The sequence below is a fragment of the Palaemon carinicauda genome, chromosome 28, assembly GCF_036898095.1.
Source record: "Palaemon carinicauda isolate YSFRI2023 chromosome 28, ASM3689809v2, whole genome shotgun sequence".
In the NCBI taxonomy this organism is placed as follows: domain Eukaryota; kingdom Metazoa; phylum Arthropoda; class Malacostraca; order Decapoda; family Palaemonidae; genus Palaemon; species Palaemon carinicauda.
In genome coordinates this window covers 80838579-80862914 of record NC_090752.1, presented here as the reverse complement: position 1 = coordinate 80862914, position 24336 = coordinate 80838579, and the positions used below count along the sequence as shown (strand labels likewise).

The following is a 24336-nucleotide window of genomic DNA, read 5'->3' as shown; positions in this document are numbered from 1 at the left end:
TGTCTGTGTACATTTTGTATTACTTTAGAAATATATATTATACTATTGAAATGTTTGCTTTTTACATATGTTTCTTGATATATTGCAATAATCCCTGAAAAATTTCTTGACAGTCTGAATATGTTTGACCGCCCATATAAAAGCTTAATGTAGATTTATGGGAGGCAGAGTTGAGCGTATGTGAGAACGGCCCTGAGTTTAGAGTGGTCGCTATGTTCTTAACATAGCCCAAGACATAGGTTATCAGGAAATGTGAGTTAAAAAGTTAGCAGAGAATATCCTAGGGAGGTCCTGGCACCCGGCCTAAAAGGATTACTAAATATTCTAAACACCATGCACACTGAGCCAATTGAACATTGGTGTCAGATACTTATATGAAGATTATGAACATGGAGTTTAATAAGCGCCAGGGTTTTCTCCATTAGTTTAGGATAAAAGTCAGATTCTGAAGGACAACATGTGACAATTTTCAAAGTTCTACCAACCTAAAATGCTTGAAATAACTTCCTTAGAAATAAAAGGTCTCCAAAAATTTGAATAAAAAACCTTCTTAAAATTTAATTATTTTAACGATTTTAGATGGGAGACTGCCTGTTTCTCGAATTTCTATAAGATTGGTTTCATCCTATAGACAACATGAAATAACTACACGTTGCTTCTGGTCTCCTTCTGGACATATACTGTATATCAGAGAAATCAGTAGGCTAATATCACCCAATATCAAACCAAAGAAAGGTAAATTCCAGAGAAACCGATATTTTTAAAATCAATACTGGTAGAAATGCGATCAGAAATAACCATGGTTTTCTATCTAGGTGCCATGTCCTCGACGTGGGCTGTCAATTGCCTCCACCTGGTTCTGTCTCTAACTCTGTATAAATTGTCCAGCTGCTACATTCTCATTTACACCTTCCAGTAAGCTGTCCAAATACAAGGGTAATAAAACTAGAAAAATTATTATTATTATTTTATATCGAACCATATCTGAAAGTACTTTTTCTTTCATCGGTGACTTGAAAAAAACTAATGTCAAAACAATCTAATGTAGCTGTTAACGGAAGGAATTGTTTAGCTGCGATACTCCAGTAAATTCTACATGATTTTGTGGATTCATGATAAAGATATATATATATATATATATATATATATATATATATATATATATATATATATATATACACACACACACACATATATATATATATATATATATATATATATATATATATATATATATATATGTGTGTGTGTGTGTGTGTGTGTGTGTGTGTAATTCAGTATTTGCAGTGAATATTCGAAACGTCAAATGATAAAACAAAATGAAATTTGTAAAATTTTAATGCTTTTACTAGCAAAAACACCCCTTTGTTGTCTTTGATTCGCTAAGGTTGGAGAGGGTTCCGCCCATTTCATAGTAGTAGTAAGAAGAGCAACACCTCTGTTTTGTCATGGGTACACTAGAGACATCTGACGAAAGATTTCCCCCGAGTGTCTGCGTTCTTTTGATTCTAACTGTACCGTTCTGTTTAAATAATATTTTCCAATTTGCACAGTAATTTCTGTCAATCTAGAATTTCTTAAGTATTCAAAACCCTGATCTTCAATACCAATGGACCGTAGATTATTTAGTAGCAGTTCCTGCACGACTGTATCAAAAGCAGCACTAAGATCGAATAATATTAAAATACTACATTTGTTTTCACCTACCATTTTCAGCATATCACTTACAACAGAACAGATGGCTGTCTCCGTAGAGTAAATTTTTCTGTAAGCAGATTGGTTGTCTGGCAAAGCTTCTATTTCTTCTAACTGACTAATTAGTTATTCAATAATTATGTATAATAACACTTTTAAAATAAAGGATAGATTTGAAATAGGTCTATACGAGTTTAATTTCTGATTATTTAAAGCACTTTTATGAACCGGTGTAACTATAGGTATTTTCTCAGATTCGGTAAACTTACACTCATCGATGCTTGTATAGTATTTGCTATTGTCGTAATTATACCAGTGAACTAGAAAAGTTTCTTTCTCCAGTTACTTCAGATTTTCGCAATGGATCGATCGCACAGTTTGTTTTCCTTGCTCTTTCGATAATCCCGATGACATCGTCTTGTGTTATATTATTGAATCTCATTAATTCTATCTGTGTATCTGGGGTAGCAGTAATCTGATGAATATTTGTAAATAACCTATCTATATTTTCTATTTTGTTTTCAAAGAATAGTAGCAAATTATTTGCTATATACAGTAGTTCTTGGTCACTGTACCCCTCTGGTAGCCCTTTTTTTTATTTAAATTTCCCATCATAGGTAGTAGGATGGTCAGGGCACCAGCCACCCGTTGAGACACTACCACTAGAGAGTTACGGGATTCTTTGACTGGCCAGACAGTACTGCATTGGATCCTTCTCTCTGGTTACGGTTCATTTTCCCTTTGCCTACACAAACACCAAATAGTCTGGCATATTATTTACATTTTCTCCTGTGTCCTCATACACATGACAACACTGAGATTACCAAACAATTCTTCTTTGCTGAAGGGATTAACTACTGTTCTGTAATTGTTCAGTTGCTATTTTCCTCTTGGTAAGGGCAGAAGACACTATTTAGCTATGGTAAGCAGCTCTTGTAGAAGGACACTCCAAAATCAAACCATTGTTCTCTAGTATTGGGTAGTGCCACAGCCACTGTACCATGGTCTTTCACTGTCTTGGGTTAGAATTCTCTTGCTTGAGGGTACACCCAGACACACTATTCTATCTTATTTCTCTTTCCCTTCTTTTGTTAATTTTTTTTTATAGTTTATTTAGGAAATATTTATTTTAATGTTGTTACTGTTCTTGAAATGTTTTATTTTACCTAGTTTCCTTTCCTCACTGGGCTATTTTCCCTGTTGGAGCCCCCGTGCTTATAGCGTCCTGCTTTTACAACTAGAGTTGCAGCTTAGCAAGTAATAATAATAATAATAATAATAATAATAATAATAATATACAATTTCCTTCTTAATAGGTTATTATATTGGCACATTGCAGTTATAATCTACCCATGTACTTTAAGTTTTTAACCGATTTCACTTTCTTTCTTTACGTCTTTTCTCTTCTTTTTCTCTAAATAATCCCCATAAAAAAAAGAGATCGGTCTTTTCCATCAGAGGACACATGGTATCATATTCACTTTTACTCACTTAATAATACTGTATATGGTCATAAGGTAGTCAACACAAATAGCACCCAACAAACGTTGGTTATCGTGATCACAGGGAATACTAATAGCATCATTCATATTCTTTGTAACTTCTTCAATAAATAGAAAAGGAGAGAAGTTTGATTTATGTCTTAAGTTTAATTTCTTCGGTACGGCGTGATTCTGAGGAGGTAGTCTAAACGCAAGTTTGTGCATTGGAGAGATAGCGCACTTCTCTTCTACATTTATATCAGATACAATGTTATTCATTTCATCACTTAAAGCTAGGTCCAAAGTATGCCCAGTCAAAGTAGGTGTACAGTCAACATTATTCACCAATTTATTGATTTTAATAACTCACTAAATGCTGAAGCATCAAGATTTGGTGCGTCATCCATCCAAAAATTGAAGTCTTCACAAATAAGTAAGTCATTATCTTTTTCCATGATAATTATCTCAATGAGTACACAAAATTATTCAAAGAAGATACTGGTATTTGTTCTCGGAAGTTTGTAAACTGTTACAATGGATTTTTCTTGTCTTTGTGCATAAAGTTTATTTTTATATATTCAAAGCTTGTTACACCAGTTCTTTTCATCATCTGGAGATGTTAGTAACCCCTATGAATGAAGAGCCCGACCCCCTACCAGACCTGCCCGCTCTCGGAATATGAAAGAAAGCATGTGTATGGGGGTCATTTCAGCTATATTAGCCTTGTCAAAGTTATTCAACCATGTTCCAGATAATGCTAGTATGTCCAAATATTTCTCATTTATCAATTCTCGAATTAGAATAATTTTATTACCAACAGATTGTATATTTACATAGCCACAGTTTATGTCGTCTTTAGTATCCATGGCTAGTATTTTTCTGCTAGTCTTTTCAATTCCACATCTAAAGCTTTGCAATTTCTTGAATTCACTGTATGGTCATTTGGTTTGTTTAACTTAGTGCAGTTTATAAATTTTACCTGTTGCGAATGACATTCTTTAGTGGAATGTTTTTCTAAATATTTCCCGTAGACTTTATCAACAGTCTTAAACCTGCAATCTTTTTCCAAATATCCATACCTCTGACAGTGGTCGCAGGTGATCACGTGGAACCTATTACGTATGTTATAAGTACCCCATCGCAATAAAACTTTGTCACCATTATCACGAATAGTTTCCGAACTTCAGGATCACGTTTCAACAAGTAGTGGGTAGTCCCACCTGCAGCGCTTTTCTTGAATACCAGACTTTTCTTCTCCTCAATCTTTTGGATATCGTCCAGGCAACAATTTCTTTTGAATCAAAGCATTTACTAAAATCATCTTCATCATTGTATACATTGCATATCAATATTTTAGGTTTTAGTTTTCCAATTTTCCTCGTTTGGGTATCGGCAACCATGGTTTGAATTTTGTTTGCTGCTTCCTCTTTGATCTTTTCGTATGAAAAGTTTACAACAACATTTCCATTTGAAGTTGACCTCGTATTAGGAATTGGAAAGTCTCTAGGTGCATGTTCGATCTCATTTTTTGTCCTGTCGGTGATATTAGTTGATGCTTTAGTCGATTCAATTAATGGCAGAATTTTTCCTTAACTTTGACAGCATATGTCATTTTCTCTTGTTTTGGGTCCATCAGTGTTTGAAGTGTTAACTTAATTGATTCCTTATTCCTCGCGAGATTATCAACTTTCTCAGTGAAATCAGTGACCTGGGTGGAATTTGCTGCATCCACAGTGAGTTCCACAATTTGATGTTCTAAGTCAGCGATTTTCTCTTCAAGTCTGTTTATATAGAGTTTTTTCATTTTTGATTCCTCCTCCAATTTCAACATAGTTGTCTTGGCCATAATGGCTTCATCTACACAGAATGGACAAATTCATTTCAAATTTGCTATGTTTTCATCACTGATGCTTGCCTCTATAAACACACAGTTCTTGTGGTAGTACCTGTTACAGCTACATCTTATCCACGTTTTTCCATCTTGCCTCAAAAATCCATACACGGGGAAACCAGCCATGGTGTACTTTTCACTTTAGTCTCTCCATAAGATTAACTAATATTTTCAAAGCTTTCACAAACGAGAATGTAAACTGAAACCCAACTCGGGACGAGAATTTAACGAGCACCGCGATAATACGTTTTCACTCGACAACTACTACTTCAAGGGGAGAACTATAGGGGCTGTTAGAAACCAAAAATAAATTATAGAGGTAAGAGTTGCAAAAGAAATGGAAAGCAAAACTGTTTCCTTATAAGGAATACAGTTAACGTTAAATTAATTAATTCAATCAGAAAGAATTGATATTTGTGTCCGACTGTGGGGAATAGCCGTTCGGTCGTTAGCTTGACTCGAAGCTTTACCTATTTTTCTTAATAAATTAAAAGTAAATAACTTAATGCTACTTAGTATAATAACTATTAACGTTAATGATAAGTAAAATGAATAATAAAATTAAACTTATGAATTAGAATAAGTTCCAATAAAAAGTACTCAGTGAAGAGGCCGGCATCATCTTAGGAATTTAACTCCGAACAAAACTAAACGTTCCAACTCCAAGACAACGACAATTTTGGAACACGTCAACCTTTGTGATAAGTGATCTATATTATTCTGTATCTTAGGACATGTCTAGAGAAAAGGGTAATGTAGGGCAATGTCACAAAGTTTTATTAGTGGATCTACTATTTCATGTAAGTTGTTTTGGTTGTTGAGTAATTGTTTTGTTCATTAAATATAAGGTTGAAATTAAAATAAATTCCCATAGGCATCTTCTATGAAAACAAATGGTGATGGATGGGAAGCTGCAGGAATAAACTGTTTTTTTAGGAGAAGTAATATCACCATTAGTTAATCAGATTAAATGTAAATTGCTAAGCTGTAATTGTATTTTTATAATAAAAGATAAAAAAAAAAGTTAATCAGATTAAGCAACTAAACTTACGGGCAAGTAAGGACGAACATATCAAGTGAACAGCAAGAAAGAGAAGCAAGTTTTGAAGTGAAGAACACAATCTGAAATCGGAAGATCGGAGAGCACTCGGAGCGCATGAGTTTTTTACCTAGTAGCATTTTAATAGAGATTGATTATATAGTATATAGTATATTGAATCAAGGATTAACCATTAAGCAAAATAAGCAAGTGCTTAGGGCAAGGACAGAAATTGATTGTTGAAAGTTTTCGAGGAAGTAATGAAAATTACAAAGTAGAATATGCTAAGTATTCCAGTATTGATAGTGAAGTCAAAAGAAAAGCTAGGAATGAATGGAGAGAATATTTAGGCAGGAAAGCAGATGAGGCTGACAAAGCTATAAATTCAGGGAGTGGCTATGGTGTAAGAATTTCTCACAGAATTATTAATGAACTCTCTGCTGGGGCAAAGAAGTAAAAGCATATTCCTATAAAAAAAGAGAGATTGATCTATTATAACAACAGAACATGAAGAAAGGAAACGTTGGATGGAACAATTTAGTGATGTCATGGATAAGAGATATGAAGGGAATAATTTGACTGATATTCTTGAACCTGAGGAAGACCTTGATGTGCCCGTAAATTAATTCAGTGTGTTTGAAGTCAAAGCTATCATATAAAAAATCAAAGCCCCTGGATGCGATGGAATAACTGCTGAGATGATATTGGCTGGAAATGAAGTGACTGGGATACAAGATTATTTTGTAGAATGTGGTGTGAAGAGGCAAAATCTGATAAATGGGAGCTGGGAGTGTTGGTGAAAATGGAAAAAAGGGAGATCTGACTAATTGCAATAATTACAGAGACCAAGAAAGAGATGGAGGGACTGTGTCAGAGGAGATTTACAGGAGAAGGGGATTGATGAGGCAGAAGCGCAGAATAGAAAAAGATGGAAACGGCTCATCCGCAACGGCGACCCCATATAGAAATGGGAACAAGCTGGGAAGAAGAAGACAGAGGCATCACACTTACGTCAAGTGTCATGAAAATATATACAGTAGTATGCTCATTCTAAAGAGACTAGAGAGAAAGATTGATGAAAAGCTGAGAGATTAAAAAGCCTGATTTTGAAAAGGTAGAAGTTGTACTGACCAAATTTTCATTTTAAGATATGTGGTACAGCTATGTGTAGAATATAGAAATCCACTTTTGATGGCATTTTTTGGACTATGAAAAAGCCTTTGATAATGTGCACTGGCCAATTTTGTGGAGAGTCCTGCGTTAGTGTGGAGTTCCTCTTGAATATGTAAATTTGATTAAGTCTGTTCATGAGCATAGCAAATGCAAAGTTATTGTTAGTAGACTCCTATCAAATGAATTTCCAGTGAACAGTAGAGTACTCCATGGGAATGTGTTGTCATCTATGTTGTTTATCTTCCTTGGGGATTTTGTGATGCAGAAAACAGTTAGATGGTGGAGAAGGATTGGACAGGATTGGTAACAGGAAATTTGCTGACCTGGAGTATGTTGATTTCACTGTCCTTAGTAGCAGCACACCACAGGACTTGCAAAGCATGCTTACCAGAATGCATGAGATATCACATGAGGTTGGGCTCAAGATATATGAAAGAGACAGAGACTATGAGAACGGAATATGTAATGGAAGATGAAATATCATTGGAAGGAGAAAGGGTTAATGAGGCAGAATCATTCAAATATTTAGGAACTATGATCTCTAATACAGGATCTTTAGAAGTGGAGTATGATGAAAGATTGAAAAAAGCAAACCAGACAATGGCTAGGTTAAGTCAAATTTGGAAATCAAATTGCCTGAAATTGCATATAAAATTCAGACTATATATCAGTTTAGTGAGATTGGTGTTACTGGATGGACATGGGTCGTGGTATGCCAATGAAACAACATCCAACAGATTTTGTAGATTTGAGAACAAAGCCCTCAGAAGAATATTGGGAGTTAAATGACAGGACAGGATTAGAAATGAAACTATAAGAGAGATTACTCGAGTACTATATGTAGATGAAATCATGGTAAGGGGTGGATGGAGATGGTTTGGGCATGCTCTTCACACTCCCTAAGAGAGATTAGTTCACCAAACTTTCAACGAGAGAGAGAGAGAGAGAGAGAGAGAGAGAGAGAGAGAGAGAGAGAGAGACTCCTCAAGGCACTAGAAGTGGTGGAAGACTCAGGCCTACATGACTGAGGACTATAAAGCGTGAAGTAGGAGACGATAAATGGAAAAGTATTCATTTAAAAGCTCAAGATAGAGACGACTGGCGAAATCTAACCGCGGACATTTGCATCAATATGCGTAGGGGGAGATGATGATGATAATGATTACGATGATGATTATGATAGGGCATCAAGGGAAAGGGGGCACCACAGATTCACCATTCATGCAGATTCAGAAATCAAAAATCATAATGATACATGTTCAGTTAAGTGGTGCACAAAAGCAAACTAGCAAAAAAGAATCAAGAAAAGACTTTCGATTTAGTGGCCAAGACTGCAAAGCTGACTTCTTTCTCCACACAAATTCTACGACATGATATACCGATTCCGGGTCAAAACCAATCTCTATCATCAGAAGTGTACACAAATACGATGAATTCCATTTTGATTACTTCAGAATCAAAATGTGACGATAGGTGCAGGTAGGTTCATCTAGCACATGTGCTTCAATAGAAATAACCAACACTAATGTTGAAATAATAATTAAAGATATCAGTTTAGTGGACCATGATGGTGGTGAAAGTAATCTCTCTAAAAATGATGAGGTAAATCACAATGTAGCAAAGGATCCAGGCTGTAGCCAGATTTCTTTGCTGATGATGTGGCTTATTGGATTGATTGTGGACCCAATGACTATCATCACAATGGACCATTTGAAAAGTTTAACCTACATTTCAGTGGTGACAAAACAGTAAAGTTTTGTTCGCAGACACTTTCTTTTGGAACTAAAGCCAATATTGAGGAATGTAAGAGAGGGGGATTAACGTATCCACCATCAACAGGATCAGTTTATTGCATTGTTTTTTAAAAAGTTTGCTCTAAAAATTGGCTCTGATTTTGTTCCAAGAGAAGGATTCGGTGACTGGCGAATTACTATTGTAACATACTTAACTTGCGGGCAAGGTGCGGGTTATGACAACAGTTGGAGAAGTAAATTCAGGAAGATTGTGATTAATGGGAACGTCTTGAGGCATGTCATAGCCATTATTAGTACATTAGCTGAACGTGACTTGGCTTTTCGAGGAACAGAAGAAAGGTTTAGTGAAGTAAAATCTTCTAGTTATTTTAGTTTGTCAAATGATTCAATACCAGATCTATTACATATCAATCAGTTAAGGGTTATAATTAGTTACTTAAAAGATGGAGAGTCCATTGAACACTTCTTAACTCTTCTGGAACTGGAAAGCGATACCGGTGAGGAAATGGGAAATCGGGTGTTGCAGTGCAGTGCAACCTCTATAACGTTTACAATGCTTCCAGAAAGCTAAAATTACTGCCAGATCTTTGCTCAGACAGCCTCTACAACGTTTGCAAAACTTGCAGGTCAAATTTATAAGCTAAACTTTTCAACATGTAAAGGCCAGTCTTATGACAACGCTGAGAGCATGTGTGGGCATTAGAAAGGAATACTGCAGAAACTTAATGAAATAAACCAGTTTGTTATATATGTGCCCTGTGCAGCTCATTACATAAATCTGGAAGGCAGAAGTTCAGTTTGCTGTTAAGAGACACTGAATTTTTTTTTTTTTTCTACAGCACAATTACTCTATATCGTTTTATCAGCCTCAACCAGCCGGTGAAAAATTTGTAAAAGTTTTATTGGAAATTAAATTGTCTTAAAATCCCTCTCTGATACCTGATAGCATGAACATGCTGTGACAACAGCAGTAATTTTGAATTCTTTCTGTAAAATTTTAGAAGCACCAGAGTATATAGTGGAAGACCAGTAAAAAATGGAGACACTAGAAGAGAAGCAAATGTTATAAAATATAAAATGTAAAATCTAAAATTCGTTTTCATGTTAAATTTTTGGAATGTGATTTTGCAGAATTTTCCCAGAGTAAGTCACGCTCTACAAAATGAGGCTGTGGACTTGAAAACATGTGTAGATCTGCATGTATCATTAGGTGACCAACTGTTCATTTCACAAGATGCATTTAAACGTTATGAAGTGCTGCAAAGGATATGCTATCAGATGTAAATTACAAGATAGCTAAAACTCGCAGACATATCATAAAGAAGGTACTCAATGAAGGAGATGCACCAGATGTATCAACATATTTTATATAATTGTTGACGTACTTGAAATACATGAAAAAATGAGGAGGCTATGTAAAGAAATAACAGAGTCTTGGGGTCGAAGAAGAAGAGTCGATGACGATTCATTGTTTATTAATCAGATACCCAGATTACAAGTGCCTGCAACAGTTGTTGTTGTTGGTGTATTAAAGCCAACACTTCTTGTTGGCACGGGCCTTTTTATTGTTAGGCCCGTAGGAGGCTCCGCACGTCTTTATAAATGCGCGGGAAAACATATCGTACACACGGATCCCACATGCCCCTCCAAGATTGACATGTAATAATTACAACAATTACACTGCAATCTGATAATTATCAAATGGGGTAAATCAGTAACAAAACAGATAGGATGCACAATGTAGCATCTAGCTACACAAAAATAATCAGAGTAAATAAATCAATAATCGCTTAATAAAAATGGGTCGAATTGGCATAATAGAAATGGATCAACTGTATACTGCAAACATAGCCATACAAGAAAAAATTAAAACATTCACAGAACAAAGCAATGTGAGCAACACTATCAGATGTATAGTATAGCATGAATTTTCAATAATTCTTTAAAAAAAAAAATCCATAATAACACGTGGACAAGGAAATCATCTATTTATAGGCTAGCAGTACACAAAAGCAATGACAATTACATATTATTTAACAAATTCAGTGAGCCAGCCAGGTTCTTTCCTGGAGCGTTGCGGTCTCGTAGCACGGGGTAGACTGGGTGTGGGGGAGCTAGACCTGGGCGGGCTCTCACTGCTGCTGTCAGCTGGTGTGGTGCTAGGGGTTGGGTCAGACGGTGGGCTGGGCGTGGGACAAGCTATCTGTCCCTTTAAAGGTTTTCTGTTGCGCAATGATAACCTTCCACTCCCGTCAAGCCTTACTGTGTACTGCCGGTATGGGTGATGGGAGATGATGACACCTGATCTGTCCCACCTTTTAGTCCCGGGATCTTGAATCCTAACCTGGGTGCCCTCATGCAATGGAGTCATGTTGCAAGAGCGTTGTCTTGGTGATTGGGGAAATCTGTCACTAGACGATGCCATCAATATTTCCCGCTGTCGAAGGGTTCTTCTCCAGTGGCGATCTACCTTATACTGCTGTCATGCTGTAGGAACACCATCACGAAGTGCTCTTCCTGTTGCTAGTTGAGCTGGTGACTTGCCTATCTCTCTCAAGGGCGTATTCAGGTATTGCAGCATTGCCTGTGTGCACCTGTCGTTGTCCAAACTACCGTTGGCCCCCGTGTTCGAGCGGATGATTCTTTTGGCGGATTTCACAGCAGCCTCTGCCCTCCCATTTGACTGCGGATAATGAGCAGATGAAAGGCGGACAGTAACCCTCCATTTCTTAAGAAAGTCCATCATCTCCTCACTAGCCAAGTTAGTGCCTCCATCAGTGGAGAGTTGCTCGGGAGCCCCCCACCTGGAAAAGTAGCCACGTAGTTTCGCTATAATTTTGTTGGAACCAGTTCCCTTGGGGAAATGCGCTATTTCTAGCCAACCCGTCAGTCTGTCAGCGTAGGCCAAATAAACTTGTCCTTCGAGTTGAAAGAGATCAGCCACCGTCTGCTGGAAGGGGTACTCAGGGGGAGGGGTAACAATCATGACTTCTGGCGGTGAAGAGGGCGTGTGCAGGTTGCAGACATCACAGGAAGCTCGGCATTGTTCCAGGTCGCCTGCTATTCCAGGCCAATACACGGTTGCTCTTGCACGACGTAACATCGAATCTAGCCCTTGATGGCTGGCATGCAGGTTCCTTGCTACTTTATTACGTAATGAGTCAGGTACCACTAATCTCACTGCCCCCTCCTCATGGGTATATGTCACCATACTTTGTGCAGCAGCCAACCTGTCCCTTACGCTGTAGAAGGGTCGAAGACACTGTAGTTCTTGGGATTTTTGCTTAGGCCAGTCCCCAGCACGGACTCTTGCAAGCAACAGCTGGTATACGGGATCATTATTTGCTGCGTCCATGACCATCTCTTCGTCCATTGTAATACCGTCATCTTGGCTCAATACAGCTACTGTTGCTGCTGCTACCGCCGCGGAGATATCTTCTTCTTGTATGGTGTCCTCCTTATCTGGGACTGCCATTAGGGAGGGGTACCGAGATAGAAAATCGGCTGCTGAATTCCACTTTCCTGGCAGGTACTTTATTGTGAACTTATATTGCAGAGTCTTTTCTTTAAGGCGGAATAACCTTGGGTTCACCACATCTGTGAGGGCCCTATCCCCCAAAAGCTTCACTAGTGGGCGGTGGTCTGTTACGATAATGAGGGAGGGGCATCCCAACAGAAACAATCTTGCTTTCCGTAGACACCAGGCCACTGCCAAAGCTTCTCCTTCCACTGCTGCGTATCCGGATTCGGCAGCAGACAGGTGACGACTCCCACACAGAGCCAGCCGCCAACCCCCTTTGCAACAAAAAGGGGTCTCTAGGGAGGTACAACCACAGTACTGTTGCAGGACAACGAAACCTATACCTTCCCTACTCCAATCTGTGATTACTGCTGTAGGCCTAGTCTTGTCGTAATACCGTAGTCCATCCTTTGCCAGCCGACAAATAATATCTTGAGCCTGTCGGAACTTGTGTTGCAGTTGTTCGTCCCAATATACCTTCTTTCCTGTAGATTTCTTCAGTAGTTCCCGGAAGGGCTCCATGAGGGGCGCGGTGGCCAAAAAGGGTGCCAGCTGGTTGACGAAACCATACCAGGATCTGATATCCGTAACTGATGGTTGGGCTGGCATGGGAAAGTCTCTTATGGCAGCCAACCTTTCACTTGTAGGCTCATACGAGTCCCACCCCAGGTGAAAACCAACAAAGGTAGCCTCTCTCCTGCAAAATGAGAACTTTTCTGGTTTTAGGGTAATGCCTTTCTTCGCGCAGGTAGCCAGAAAATCAAAGGTGTGCCAAAAGGCTCCCTCAACACTTATGTCATGCAGAAGGGTGTCGTCTACACACTTGTACTTGCGAGGAATATCCATAATTGCGTCATCAAACCGTCGAGTGTAGGCATCGGAAGCTGCACAGTGGCCCATCGGGGTGCGACGATACTGGTACCTGCCCCATGGGGTTATGAAAGTTGTCAGTCTTCGGCTGTCCTCATCCAACTCCACCTGGTGGAAACCCCAGAACGCATCTGCAAGTCTTATAGCTTCGAACAGGTACACCAGATACTATATCAAAGGGTGCTGGTGTATGGTGCGTTTCCCTCTTGCAACATGCATTTAAGCGCTGATAATCCACTGTCCTCCTCGGGTGGCCATCCTTTTTGGCCACTACTACCATTCTGGCGCACCACTCTGTGGCCTCCCCCGGTGGTACTGGCTGGATGATGCCCCTACGTACGTCCTCCTCCAGCTGAGCCTTGACTTCATCTTCCCAGTGCTTTGGGACCGCTGCAGGTGTGTGGCAAGCATAGGGTATGGCCCCGGTAATACTGTCGGACGTGAGAGATCCACCTCCTCTACTGTATCAACGGTGGCAACACTGGCGAGATGATAGGGGAACGTAGCTGGGACTAGACCCAACTCTTTACACATTGACAATGACAAGTAAAAATTTGTTGCAGAATTCACGAAGAAAATCTCCTGCATAGAGGATCGACCATTTAATGATACACAACACTTAGTTGCCCCTAAACACTTCAAACGAATGCCTGCAACATCTCTCAGCGTCTGCTGCTTTTCAACTTTCGCGGGGTCGAGGTGCAGCAGCTGCAACAGCTCGCTGCCAGCGACGCAAACCTGGGCCCCCGTATCGGCAACGGCGGTGGTGGGTACACACTCCCTCCCCCCCGGCACTGACACTGATACATTTAATAACGGTTGTCCCGCAACGGCGGTAGATGCAATCACTACAGCACTAGATACTTCTGGCAGGACCTTACGTTTGCCCCTACAGCATTTCTTCAAATGCCCCACTTTCTGGCAATTATAACAAGTAACACCTTTGGCCAAACACGAATTCTTATCAGAGTGCGAACTGCCACAGTTGCCGCACCTCGTTGGCGGCGTACGATGCACAGCACGGTGGATAGGGGCGGCTGCACACTCCCCCTCCTCCGTGACATTGGCTGCCTCGACTGGCGGATAGCTTGCAATTTGGCGGGAAATTTTCCCGCTCTCACCTACATCCCTAACCGCAGCTTCAAATGCTATGCACTGTGCCCTGAGGGCGTCTACGCTATCATACCTATGATAACTTTGAAAAATTTCTCTTTTAAGCACTAAATTATTCAACCCTACCATCACTTTACGCAATAGCATATATTCAGACAGATCGGAATTACACTGTGGGCACTCGAACTTGCAATCTAGAGCTAACTGAGAACACCTTTGAAAATACACATTGATAGGCTCATCCGTGGCCTGAACATCATTAAAGAATTCGCTTCATAGCACTGCTTGGTTGGATGACCGTAGTACTAGCTTTTCAACGCTATCTAATGCCTCCTTGGGGCTCACACATGACCATTGGGCCGCTGAGAACTTTGCATCTAAAGCTCTCTGTAGAGCTGGCACACACAGAAGACGGATGTGCATGACGGCCTCCAAACTAGGCCACCTGTTCAGGTGAATCCAGCACTCCATAGACCGCCTCCATGTCCTGAACGCCGCTGAAGACATTTCCACATCACACTTCTCAGGAGCTGAAGCATTGGACACCCGTGGCACTCCGGCTACCGGCAGGTTAGCCACCTGGGTTTGCAGTGCAGTGATAGCTCGTTGCTGGGACATAATGGTGTCGCGGGCCTGACGAAGTGACGGAGTTGCGATGGCCCTCCTGGAGGGCGTTGCAAGACGAGGTCTAATAGGTGGTGCCATCCTGATCTACGCTCCACAGGCGTAGGTTCATATCTCACTGCGCCATCTTGGGGTCGAAGAAGAAGAGTCGATGACGATTCATTGTTTATTAATCAGATACCCAGATTACAAGTGCCTGCAACAGGCTCCGCACGTCTTTATAAATGCGCGGGAAAACATATCGTACACACGGATCCCACACAGAGAGATTGCCTTTCTAAGTGATGTACCTCTACCACATAATGTCACTTCATCTGTTAATACTGAAAGATATTCTCAGTGCTGTCAAAATCTTATTGATGCTTATCCAGGGAATTTCAACGGTAATTTCTCAGGTGAACTTCAGCAATTTCATTCAAATGTTCACCATAATTCAGCGAAAAAAAGTAGAAACAAGATTGAGTCATAGTGAACTTTGTAAAATACTTATAGAAGATATCATTGAGTGAGCCTTTGCAAATGTAGATATTGGCTTTTGTATATTCTTAACATTAATGGTTACAAATTGTTCAGCTGAACGCTCATTTTCTCAGTTGAAACATTAAAAACCCCATCAGAACAACTTTATTGAGTATAGAAGCAGATTTATTATTATTATTACTAGTTAAGCTACAATCCTCGTTAGAAAAGCAGGATGCTACAAGTTCATGTGCTCCAATAGGGAAAAATAGCCCAGTGAGGAAAAGAGATAAAGAAATAAATAAACTACAGGAAAGGTATAGGACAATTAAAATATTTTAAGAACAGTAACAACATTACCATAAACCTTTCATATATAAACTATATAATTTCAAAACAACAAAAGGGAGAGAAATACGATAGAATAGTGGGCCCGAGTGTACCCTCAAGCAAGAGAACTCTAACCTAAGACAGCGAAAGACCATGGTACAGAGGCTATGGTACTACCCTAGGCTAGAGAACAATGGTTTGATTTTGTAGTATCTTTCTCCTAGATAAACTGCATACCATAGCTAAAAAGTCTCTTTTACGCTCACCAAGAGGAAAGTAGCTACTGAACAATTATAATGCAGTAGTTAAACATTTAGACGAAGAATTGTTTGGTAATCTCAGTGTTGTCAGGTGTATGAGAGCCGAGGGGAATGTGGGAAAAATATGCCAGACTATTTGGCGTATGTGTAGACAAAGAAAAATTGATTGATTGATTTAAAGTTTTCATGCATCCTGAGGTCATTGACGCCGGCAAAGAAAAAATGATCCGTAATCAAAGAGGTATACAATGTAGTACTGTCTAGCCAACCAAAGGATCCAATAACTCTCTAGCAGAAGTATCTCAATGGGTGGCTGGTGCTGTAAGATCAGTTTTGAGGATCTGATTAAAGATTGCAATTTAAATAAGCTGGAGGAAATTACTTCCTATCTTACTAACAGTTTTGTTTCATCTCGATAGATAAAATTTTGTGTTTTTTTATGTTAAAAAGGTTGGAGGAAACTTTTCAAATGTAAGTGAAAATATATAAAAAATAACATTGTTTTCTTTCTTACTGTTAGTTTTGTTTGATTTCGATGGATAAAATTTTTTTGTGGTTTATTATGTTTATATTTTGAATTACACATGTATGGAGCAACAAAGGCTAAAGTGATTAGGGCCTCTATTATTATTATTATTATTATTATTATTATTATTATTATTATCAACCAAGCTACAACACTAGTTGGAAAAGCAAGATGCTATAAGACCAAGGGCTCCAATAGGGAAAAATAGCCACGCGAGGAAAGGAAATAAGGAAATAAAAAAATTATGAGAATGAATTAACAATTTATCATTCTAAAAACAGTAACAACGTCAAAACAGATATGTCATATATAAACTATAAAAAGACTCATGTCAGCCTGGTCAACATAAAAACATTTGCACCAACTTTGAACTTTTGAAGTTATACTGATTCAACTACCCGATTAGGAAGATCATTCCACAACTTGGTAACAGCTGGAATAAAACTTCTAGAATACTGTGTAGTATTGAGCCTCTTGATGGAGAAGGCCTAGCTATAGAACTAACTGCCTGCCTAGTATTACGAACAGGATAGAATTGTCCAGGGAGATCTGAATGTAAAGGATGGTCAGAGTTATGAAAAATCTTACGCAACATGCATAATGAACTAATTGAATGACGGTGCCAAAGATTAATATCTAGATCAGGAATAAGAAATTTAATAGACCGTAAGTTTCTGTCCGACAAATTAAGATGAGAATCAGCAGCTGAACACCAGACTGGAGAACAATACTCAAAACAAGGTAGAATGAAAGAATTAAAACACTTCTTCAGAATAGATTGATCACCTAAAATCTTGTAAGACTTTCTCAATAAGCCAATTTTTTGTGCAATTGAAGAAGACAGACCTAATGTGTTTCTCAAAAGTAAATTTGCTGTCGAGAATCACACCTAAAATTTTTAAAGAGTCATACAAATTTAAAGTAACATTATCAAAACTGAGATCCGGATGTTGAGGAGCCACCGTTCTTGACCTATTTACAATCATACTTTGAGTTTTGTTAGGTTTCAACTTCATACCCCATAATTTTAGCTAAATCTCTATTAAGGGATTCACCAACCCCAGATCTACATTCAGGGGATGGAATTGATGCAAAGAGAGTAGCATCATCTGCATATGCAACAAGCTTGTTTTGTAGGCCAAACCACGTGTCATGTTGTGGCGGGATGTTGCAAAAACAACCCCCACACCCTTGAATCTTACTTACTTACAATGGTCTCCACAAAACAAACTTTCCCCTTACGTAATCTACAACCAGACTCTTGGACAAAAGGACAAAACAAAACAAAACATAACCTTAAAACTATAATTCTTAAACCTTAAAATAAATCATAAACCATCAACATTCAAAATAAATACTTTAAACCAATCAAAACTTAACACTTTAAACTAATCAAAACTTAACACTATAAGATAAATAAAACTAAATATATAATTAACAAAAAAACCTTTCCGCAATCCAATAAATCCTAACGAAACTTAAAACTAACCGCAACCCAAACATGAAAACACAAAACACATATATTACGAGTTCAACACCAAAATTTGTATGCTCATATATATTATTTGCAACACAGTCGTTCACAAACTGCCGAACTGTCTTTCACGGCACAACCCTCAATCTGTGATTAACAGGTTAAACTGTATGGCAAGTTGCCACCACTGCCTCCCTAATCGGGGTCGTAATCATCATCGTCATCATCCTTATCATCATTATCATCATCAATAGCAGCAATCAAAGTAAACAGGCCAGGTCATCGACAATCGTTAATCCAAAAAAAAGCAGTCTAAATATGATCAGTTCCAGGCCAGGTCATCAACAGTAATCCACTTTCTAGAAATTTAGTCACTCCAAAGGAGGAATCGCAGCCTGCCAAAATAAAAAAGAAAAACACTTACGAACACTTCTAGCTAACTGAACTATCGCACTATAATCAAAGATAAATAATAAATTGTTCCTATCATTCACAATCACGACAAGCAAAGATAAACAAAACTGTACTTACTTTGAAAATCAAAAACCACTTCCACGCTGGTCAGAAAAATATAAATGTAATCCAGCTCTCACACAACTGCCTTATGCTGCAGTCAAATAAAAAAGCATTCGCTCCGAAACATTCACCACTGTCGTAACCTTACTAAAAATGTAAACAAACAATCTCATTTATACCAACAGTCTTCCTCACCACAAACGATCGTTACACTAACTACTTTCGCTCGCTAACACAATATCTCTAGCTCTCTCTCTCTCTCTCTCTCTCTCTCTCTCTCTCTCTCTCTCTCTCTCCCTCACACACACACAGGATTTGGCAAAACAAAAATAAAAATAAAGCAAAAATAAATCCTCCACATTCCTCCCCCCTTACTTTGCCAAATCCTTCTCACACAACACTTACATTATTTTTTTCATAACCCAGTCGTAGTCGGGAACGGGACCTCTACTCCGAGTAACTGGGCCTCCATATACTCTCTCATTCACTTCTTCCTTATCACAATCATTAGCTACATTAACACTATTCCTATCTAAATCCCTATCATCTAATATATCATGTACAATCATATCTACCTCGTTCTCATCTGGCCCTATAATTACACTCATTTCTGTAAACAGTTCATCCATTTCATCAAAAACATTCTCAACTTTAGTAAAAGATTCATTCATACTACTAATCATTCTCCTATCTCTCACTCTCGCATTCGTCATCCTTTCTTTTACATCACCTAAGGAAAAGCCACACACACTATAGGTATCATTCATACTCAGCCATGATTCATCTGTATTAATACATTTATCCTCCACACTCACTTGCACATTTACACCCTTGTCATACTTATTCGTATTCTTACCTATTCCTATAAATTTCCCTTGCACTTTCTCCTCACTTAAAACTTTCAAACGCCTCTTTTTCCTATATTCAACTAACACTAATTGTTTATTTTCCAGCCCTAATTTCTCATGCATACTAGGTTCATACTTGCTCATTTCCAACCAATTACTCATCCCATTCTCACAAACATTGATCTTATTCCTTCCACACACACAGGAGGACTCACCCAGCTGAACCCTCTTACACTCTAGTTTCCCGAACATCCTGGCTGACTTATTCCCTTCTTCCTACATACCCTAGCTACATGCCCATCTGCACCACATTCAGTACACTTACCCCGCGGCTCCTTGCACATTCTAGCATAATGACCATCCTTACCACAATTACCACAAATTACATTCATATGATTACTACGACATCCATTCGCTATGTGCCCAGTCATACCACACCGATAACATTTTATCCCTTTCTCTTTCTTGCACTCGCTAAGTCTATGCCCTACCTGACCACATCCAAAACAAGCACCTAGAGCCCATCTACATTCATTCTTCTTATGACCAACTTTCCCACACCTATAACACTTCTCTTCACGGATACAACTACCTGACCTATCTTGCGGCGCACTAGCACTCCTATCCCTCCAAACCTGATTCCCTTGCCTAAACCCTTCATTTGTCCTTACAGGTATTCCCACATTACTCGCCCTAACACTCCTATCTACTACACTATCAGCTACCCTCATCGGTCTTCTCATAACAGCATCTCTAAAACTAACAAATTCTGGCACACTTTCCTCCATTCCAGTTCTTACACTCACATATTTACTTTCTTTCATACACCTATCCAACTCGTAATCCTCAACTATCTCTAAAATATCATCCCATGTCAATCTTTCTTTCGTCCACCTCATTTTCTCCTTCCGTTTCAAATTAACAAACTCAGCAACATTCTCGGGTACAGTAGCCAAAAACTTCCTCATTAACTCCTTATTCTCATTTATACCTTCATCCCCATACTTCTTCCTAGCTAAAGTTTCCAACCTACATACGTACATTGATATAGCTTCTCCTGCATTCATCCTTGCCTCATCAAAATCATTCTTACGCTTATACTTAACACTCCCTTTCATACGTTTTACCTGCTCAATTATTCTCGTTTTCACACTTTCATAATCAACGTCCCCTACACTCATTATCACTCCATACATCGTCAACAAATACCCAGTCAAATATTCTCCTAACTCCCTAGCCCAAACTCTTTTACTATCACCATACTTATCCTGACAATACCTCTCATACTCCTTGAAAAAATCATATACATCCCTACTGCTATGCTCATTGAACCTTTCACACCGAGGTACCTCTCTCATAAACACAGTCTTACACACATCACGTTCATTCTCACTGCTATCATCACTGTCTACTCCCTTGTTACCTTCTTCCTCATTCGAATATAATGAATCCACTTCCACACTTAAATTCCTATCCTTAACCATTCCTTTCTTACCCTTTTTCTTACTTACCACTTTCACCCATTCACGATCGTCCTTGCTATCAGCCTGATACTTTTTCTTCTCTTTCTTCACATCACTTTTACCTTTCCTTTCATCTTTCCTCTCCCCTTTCTGTTCATCCTTACTATGCCTAATTCCCTTATCTTCAATATCACCATCACTATTACTACTATCACTATCACTTCCTTTCCCATTATCACCTACCTTAACCTTCTCTTTCACTACCAACCCATTACCCGAAGCTGAGGACACTCCTCCGACTGCACCTTCACCCATTATAGTTTTCATCATCCCCATGACTTGCCCCATCATATCTTCCATTCGTTTCTCCATTCGTTCTTCATTCTCTCGCATCCTCATCTCAACACATTCTTCCACTCTCTCTACTGTCCCCTTTAACTCCCTAAGCTCCTTCTGCATCGCCGCATTCTCCCAGTTCAACCTCTCATTCTCTATTAGCAACCTCTCCTCACGCTCCTTACTCAGCCGCAATTCCTCCTTCAGTAACTTGTTGTGCTCTTCCATTTTTCATCAACCTTATATCTAATATCTTATCCTATCAGTCCTTCGTCCAAGAGTCCAGCTATCAGTCCCGCCTCAGCAGTCCCTGTTCGGGCGCCAAAATAATGTGGCGGGATGTTGCAAGGACAACCCCCACACCCTGAATCACACTTACTGACAATGGTCTCCACAAAACAAACTTTCCCCTTACGTAATCTACAACCAGACTCTTGGACAAAAGGACAAAACAAAACAAAACATAACCTTAAAACTATAATTCTTAAACCTTAAAATAAATCATAAACCATCAACATTCAAAATAAATACTTTAAACCAATCAAAACTTAACACTTTAAACTAATCAAAACTTAACACTATAAGATAAATAAAACTAAATATATAATTAACAAAAAAACCTTTCCGCAATCCAATAAATCCTAACGAAACTTAAAACTAACCGCAACCCAAACATGAAAACACAAAACACATATATTACGAGTTCAACACCAAAATTTGTATGCTCATATATATTATTTGCAACACAGTCGTTCACAAACTGCCGAACTGTCTTTCACGGCACAACCCTCAATCTGTGATTAACAGGTTAAACTGTATGGCAAGTTGCCACCACTGCCTCCCTAATCGGGGTCGTAATCATCATCGTCATCATCCTTATCATCATTATCATCATCAATAGCAGCAATCAAAGTAAACAGGCCAGGTCATCGACAATCGTTAATCCAAAAAAAAGCAGTCTAAATATGATCAGTTCCAGGCCAGGTCATCAACAGTAATCCACTTTCTAGAAATTTAGTCACTCCAAAGGAGGAATCGCAGCCTGCCAAAATAAAAAAGAAAAACACTTACGAACACTTCTAGCTAACTGAACTATCGCACTATAATCAAAGATAAATAATAAATTGTTCCTATCATTCACAATCACGACAAGCAAAGATAAACAAAACTGTACTTACTTTGAAAATCAAAAACCACTTCCACGCTGGTCAGAAAAATATAAATGTAATCCAGCTCTCACACAACTGCCTTATGCTGCAGTCAAATAAAAAAGCATTCGCTCCGAAACATTCACCACTGTCGTAACCTTACTAAAAATGTAAACAAACAATCTCATTTATACCAACAGTCTTCCTCACCACAAACGATCGTTACACTAACTACTTTCGCTCGCTAACACAATATCTCTAGCTCTCTCTCTCTCTCTCTCTCTCTCTCTCTCTCTCTCTCTCTCTCTCTCTCTCTCTCTCTCTCTCTCTCTCTCTCTCTCTCTCTCTCCCTCACACACACACAGGATTTGGCAAAACAAAAATAAAAATAAAGCAAAAATAAATCCTCCACAATGTGTATATAGTATGAAAAGTAATGGGCCAAAAACACTACCCTGTGGTACACCGGATATCACATTCCTATACTAACTATGATGCCCATCAACAACAACTCTTTGAGATCTATTACTTAAAAAATCAATAATAATGCTAAGAAACGACCCACCCACTCCCAATTGTCTGAGTTGGAAAACAAGGGCCTCATGATTAACACGGTCAAAGTCAGCACTAAAATCAAGGCCAATCATATGAACTTCCTGACCACAATCAAAGGATTTCTGTATAGGATTGTAGATTGTAAGAAGGGCATCATATGCTCCAAGGGCTTTACAAAAACCAAATTGCAAACTAGGGAATAGATGATTACCTTCAGCAAACCTATTAAGACGTTTTGCCAGAAGACGTTCAAAAACATTAGATAATATGGGAGTTATGGATATTGAGCGGTAATCAGTGGGACTTGAGCTACTACAAACACATTTACATAGAGGAGTAACATTACCAATTCTCCAACAAGTGCTAAAAGCTCCTCTTCTTGCTAATTTGTGCAAAATAATAACTTTGGAACTAAGAAATCTGCTGTATTTATAAAAAACAAAGGAAAAATACCATTTGGGTCTACACCTCCATAAACATCAAGGTCCATCAACAGAGCTTTAATCTCACGAGATCAAAAAGCTAACCTAGTTAGTTTAGCCTCAGGAAAACAGGAATGAGGAAGTTCAAGTTTTTCATTACTCTGTTTACTGTCAAAAACATCAGCCAAAAGGGTTGCCTTTTCCTTTGGACAGTGAGTGACTGAGCCATCTGGTTTAAGTAAAGGAGGAACTGTTGCATCTACACCAAAGAGTGCAGCTTTAAGAGTAGACCACCATTTATGTTCCTGAGTTGTACCAGAAAGGGTTTCTTTTATGGTTAAATTATACTACTTTTCAGTTGAGGCATAAACTCTCTGAGCAAAAGCTCGAAGCTGAGTATAGTTGTTCCAGGTCAAATCTGATCTGTGACCCTTCCAAAGATGATGCGCCTCCTGCTTCTCCAAATAAGCACGTCTACAATCATCATTGAACAACGGTTTGTCCTTCACTCGGTACCTTAGCACACGAGAAGGGATACGCCTATCAATTATGTTGACTAGATTCTCATTCAAAGGGACAACAGGATCTACACTACTATATAATTGTGATCAATTCAAGCACAAAAGATTATGCAAAATCCCATTCCAGTCTGCTTGGGATTTCATATAAATTTTACAAGAGTATGATATATCAGGGACAGGCTGCTCAGTCTTCACCACTAATGAAATCAAGGCATGATCAGATGTCCCGACTGGAGAACCAACCTTATTAGTTATAACGCCAGGGGAGTCAGTGTATACGAGGTCCAAGCAATTACCAGACCTGTGAGTAGCTTCATT

The 24336-nt window shown here is 38.8% G+C and overlaps 1 protein-coding gene across 1 annotated transcript; it reads right to left on the bottom strand.

Moving 5' to 3' along the window:
• Positions 1–19809: 19809 nt before the first annotated feature.
• Positions 19810–22794, bottom strand: LOC137622102 (uncharacterized). Its single transcript, XM_068352570.1, has 2 exons — positions 22551–22794; positions 19810–22414 (listed from the first exon to the last, which is right to left on the bottom strand). Exon 2 carries the CDS (start codon positions 21598–21600, stop codon positions 19810–19812), a length of 1791 nt encoding a protein of 596 aa, XP_068208671.1. The 5' UTR covers positions 21601–22414; positions 22551–22794.
• Positions 22795–24336: the final 1542 nt, after the last annotated feature.

What these genes read in the sequence shown, in the direction of transcription:
- LOC137622102 (XM_068352570.1), bottom strand. Translation starts at nt 21,600, where the DNA reads ATGGAAGAGCACAACAAGTTACTGAAGGAGGAATTGCGGCTGAGTAAG.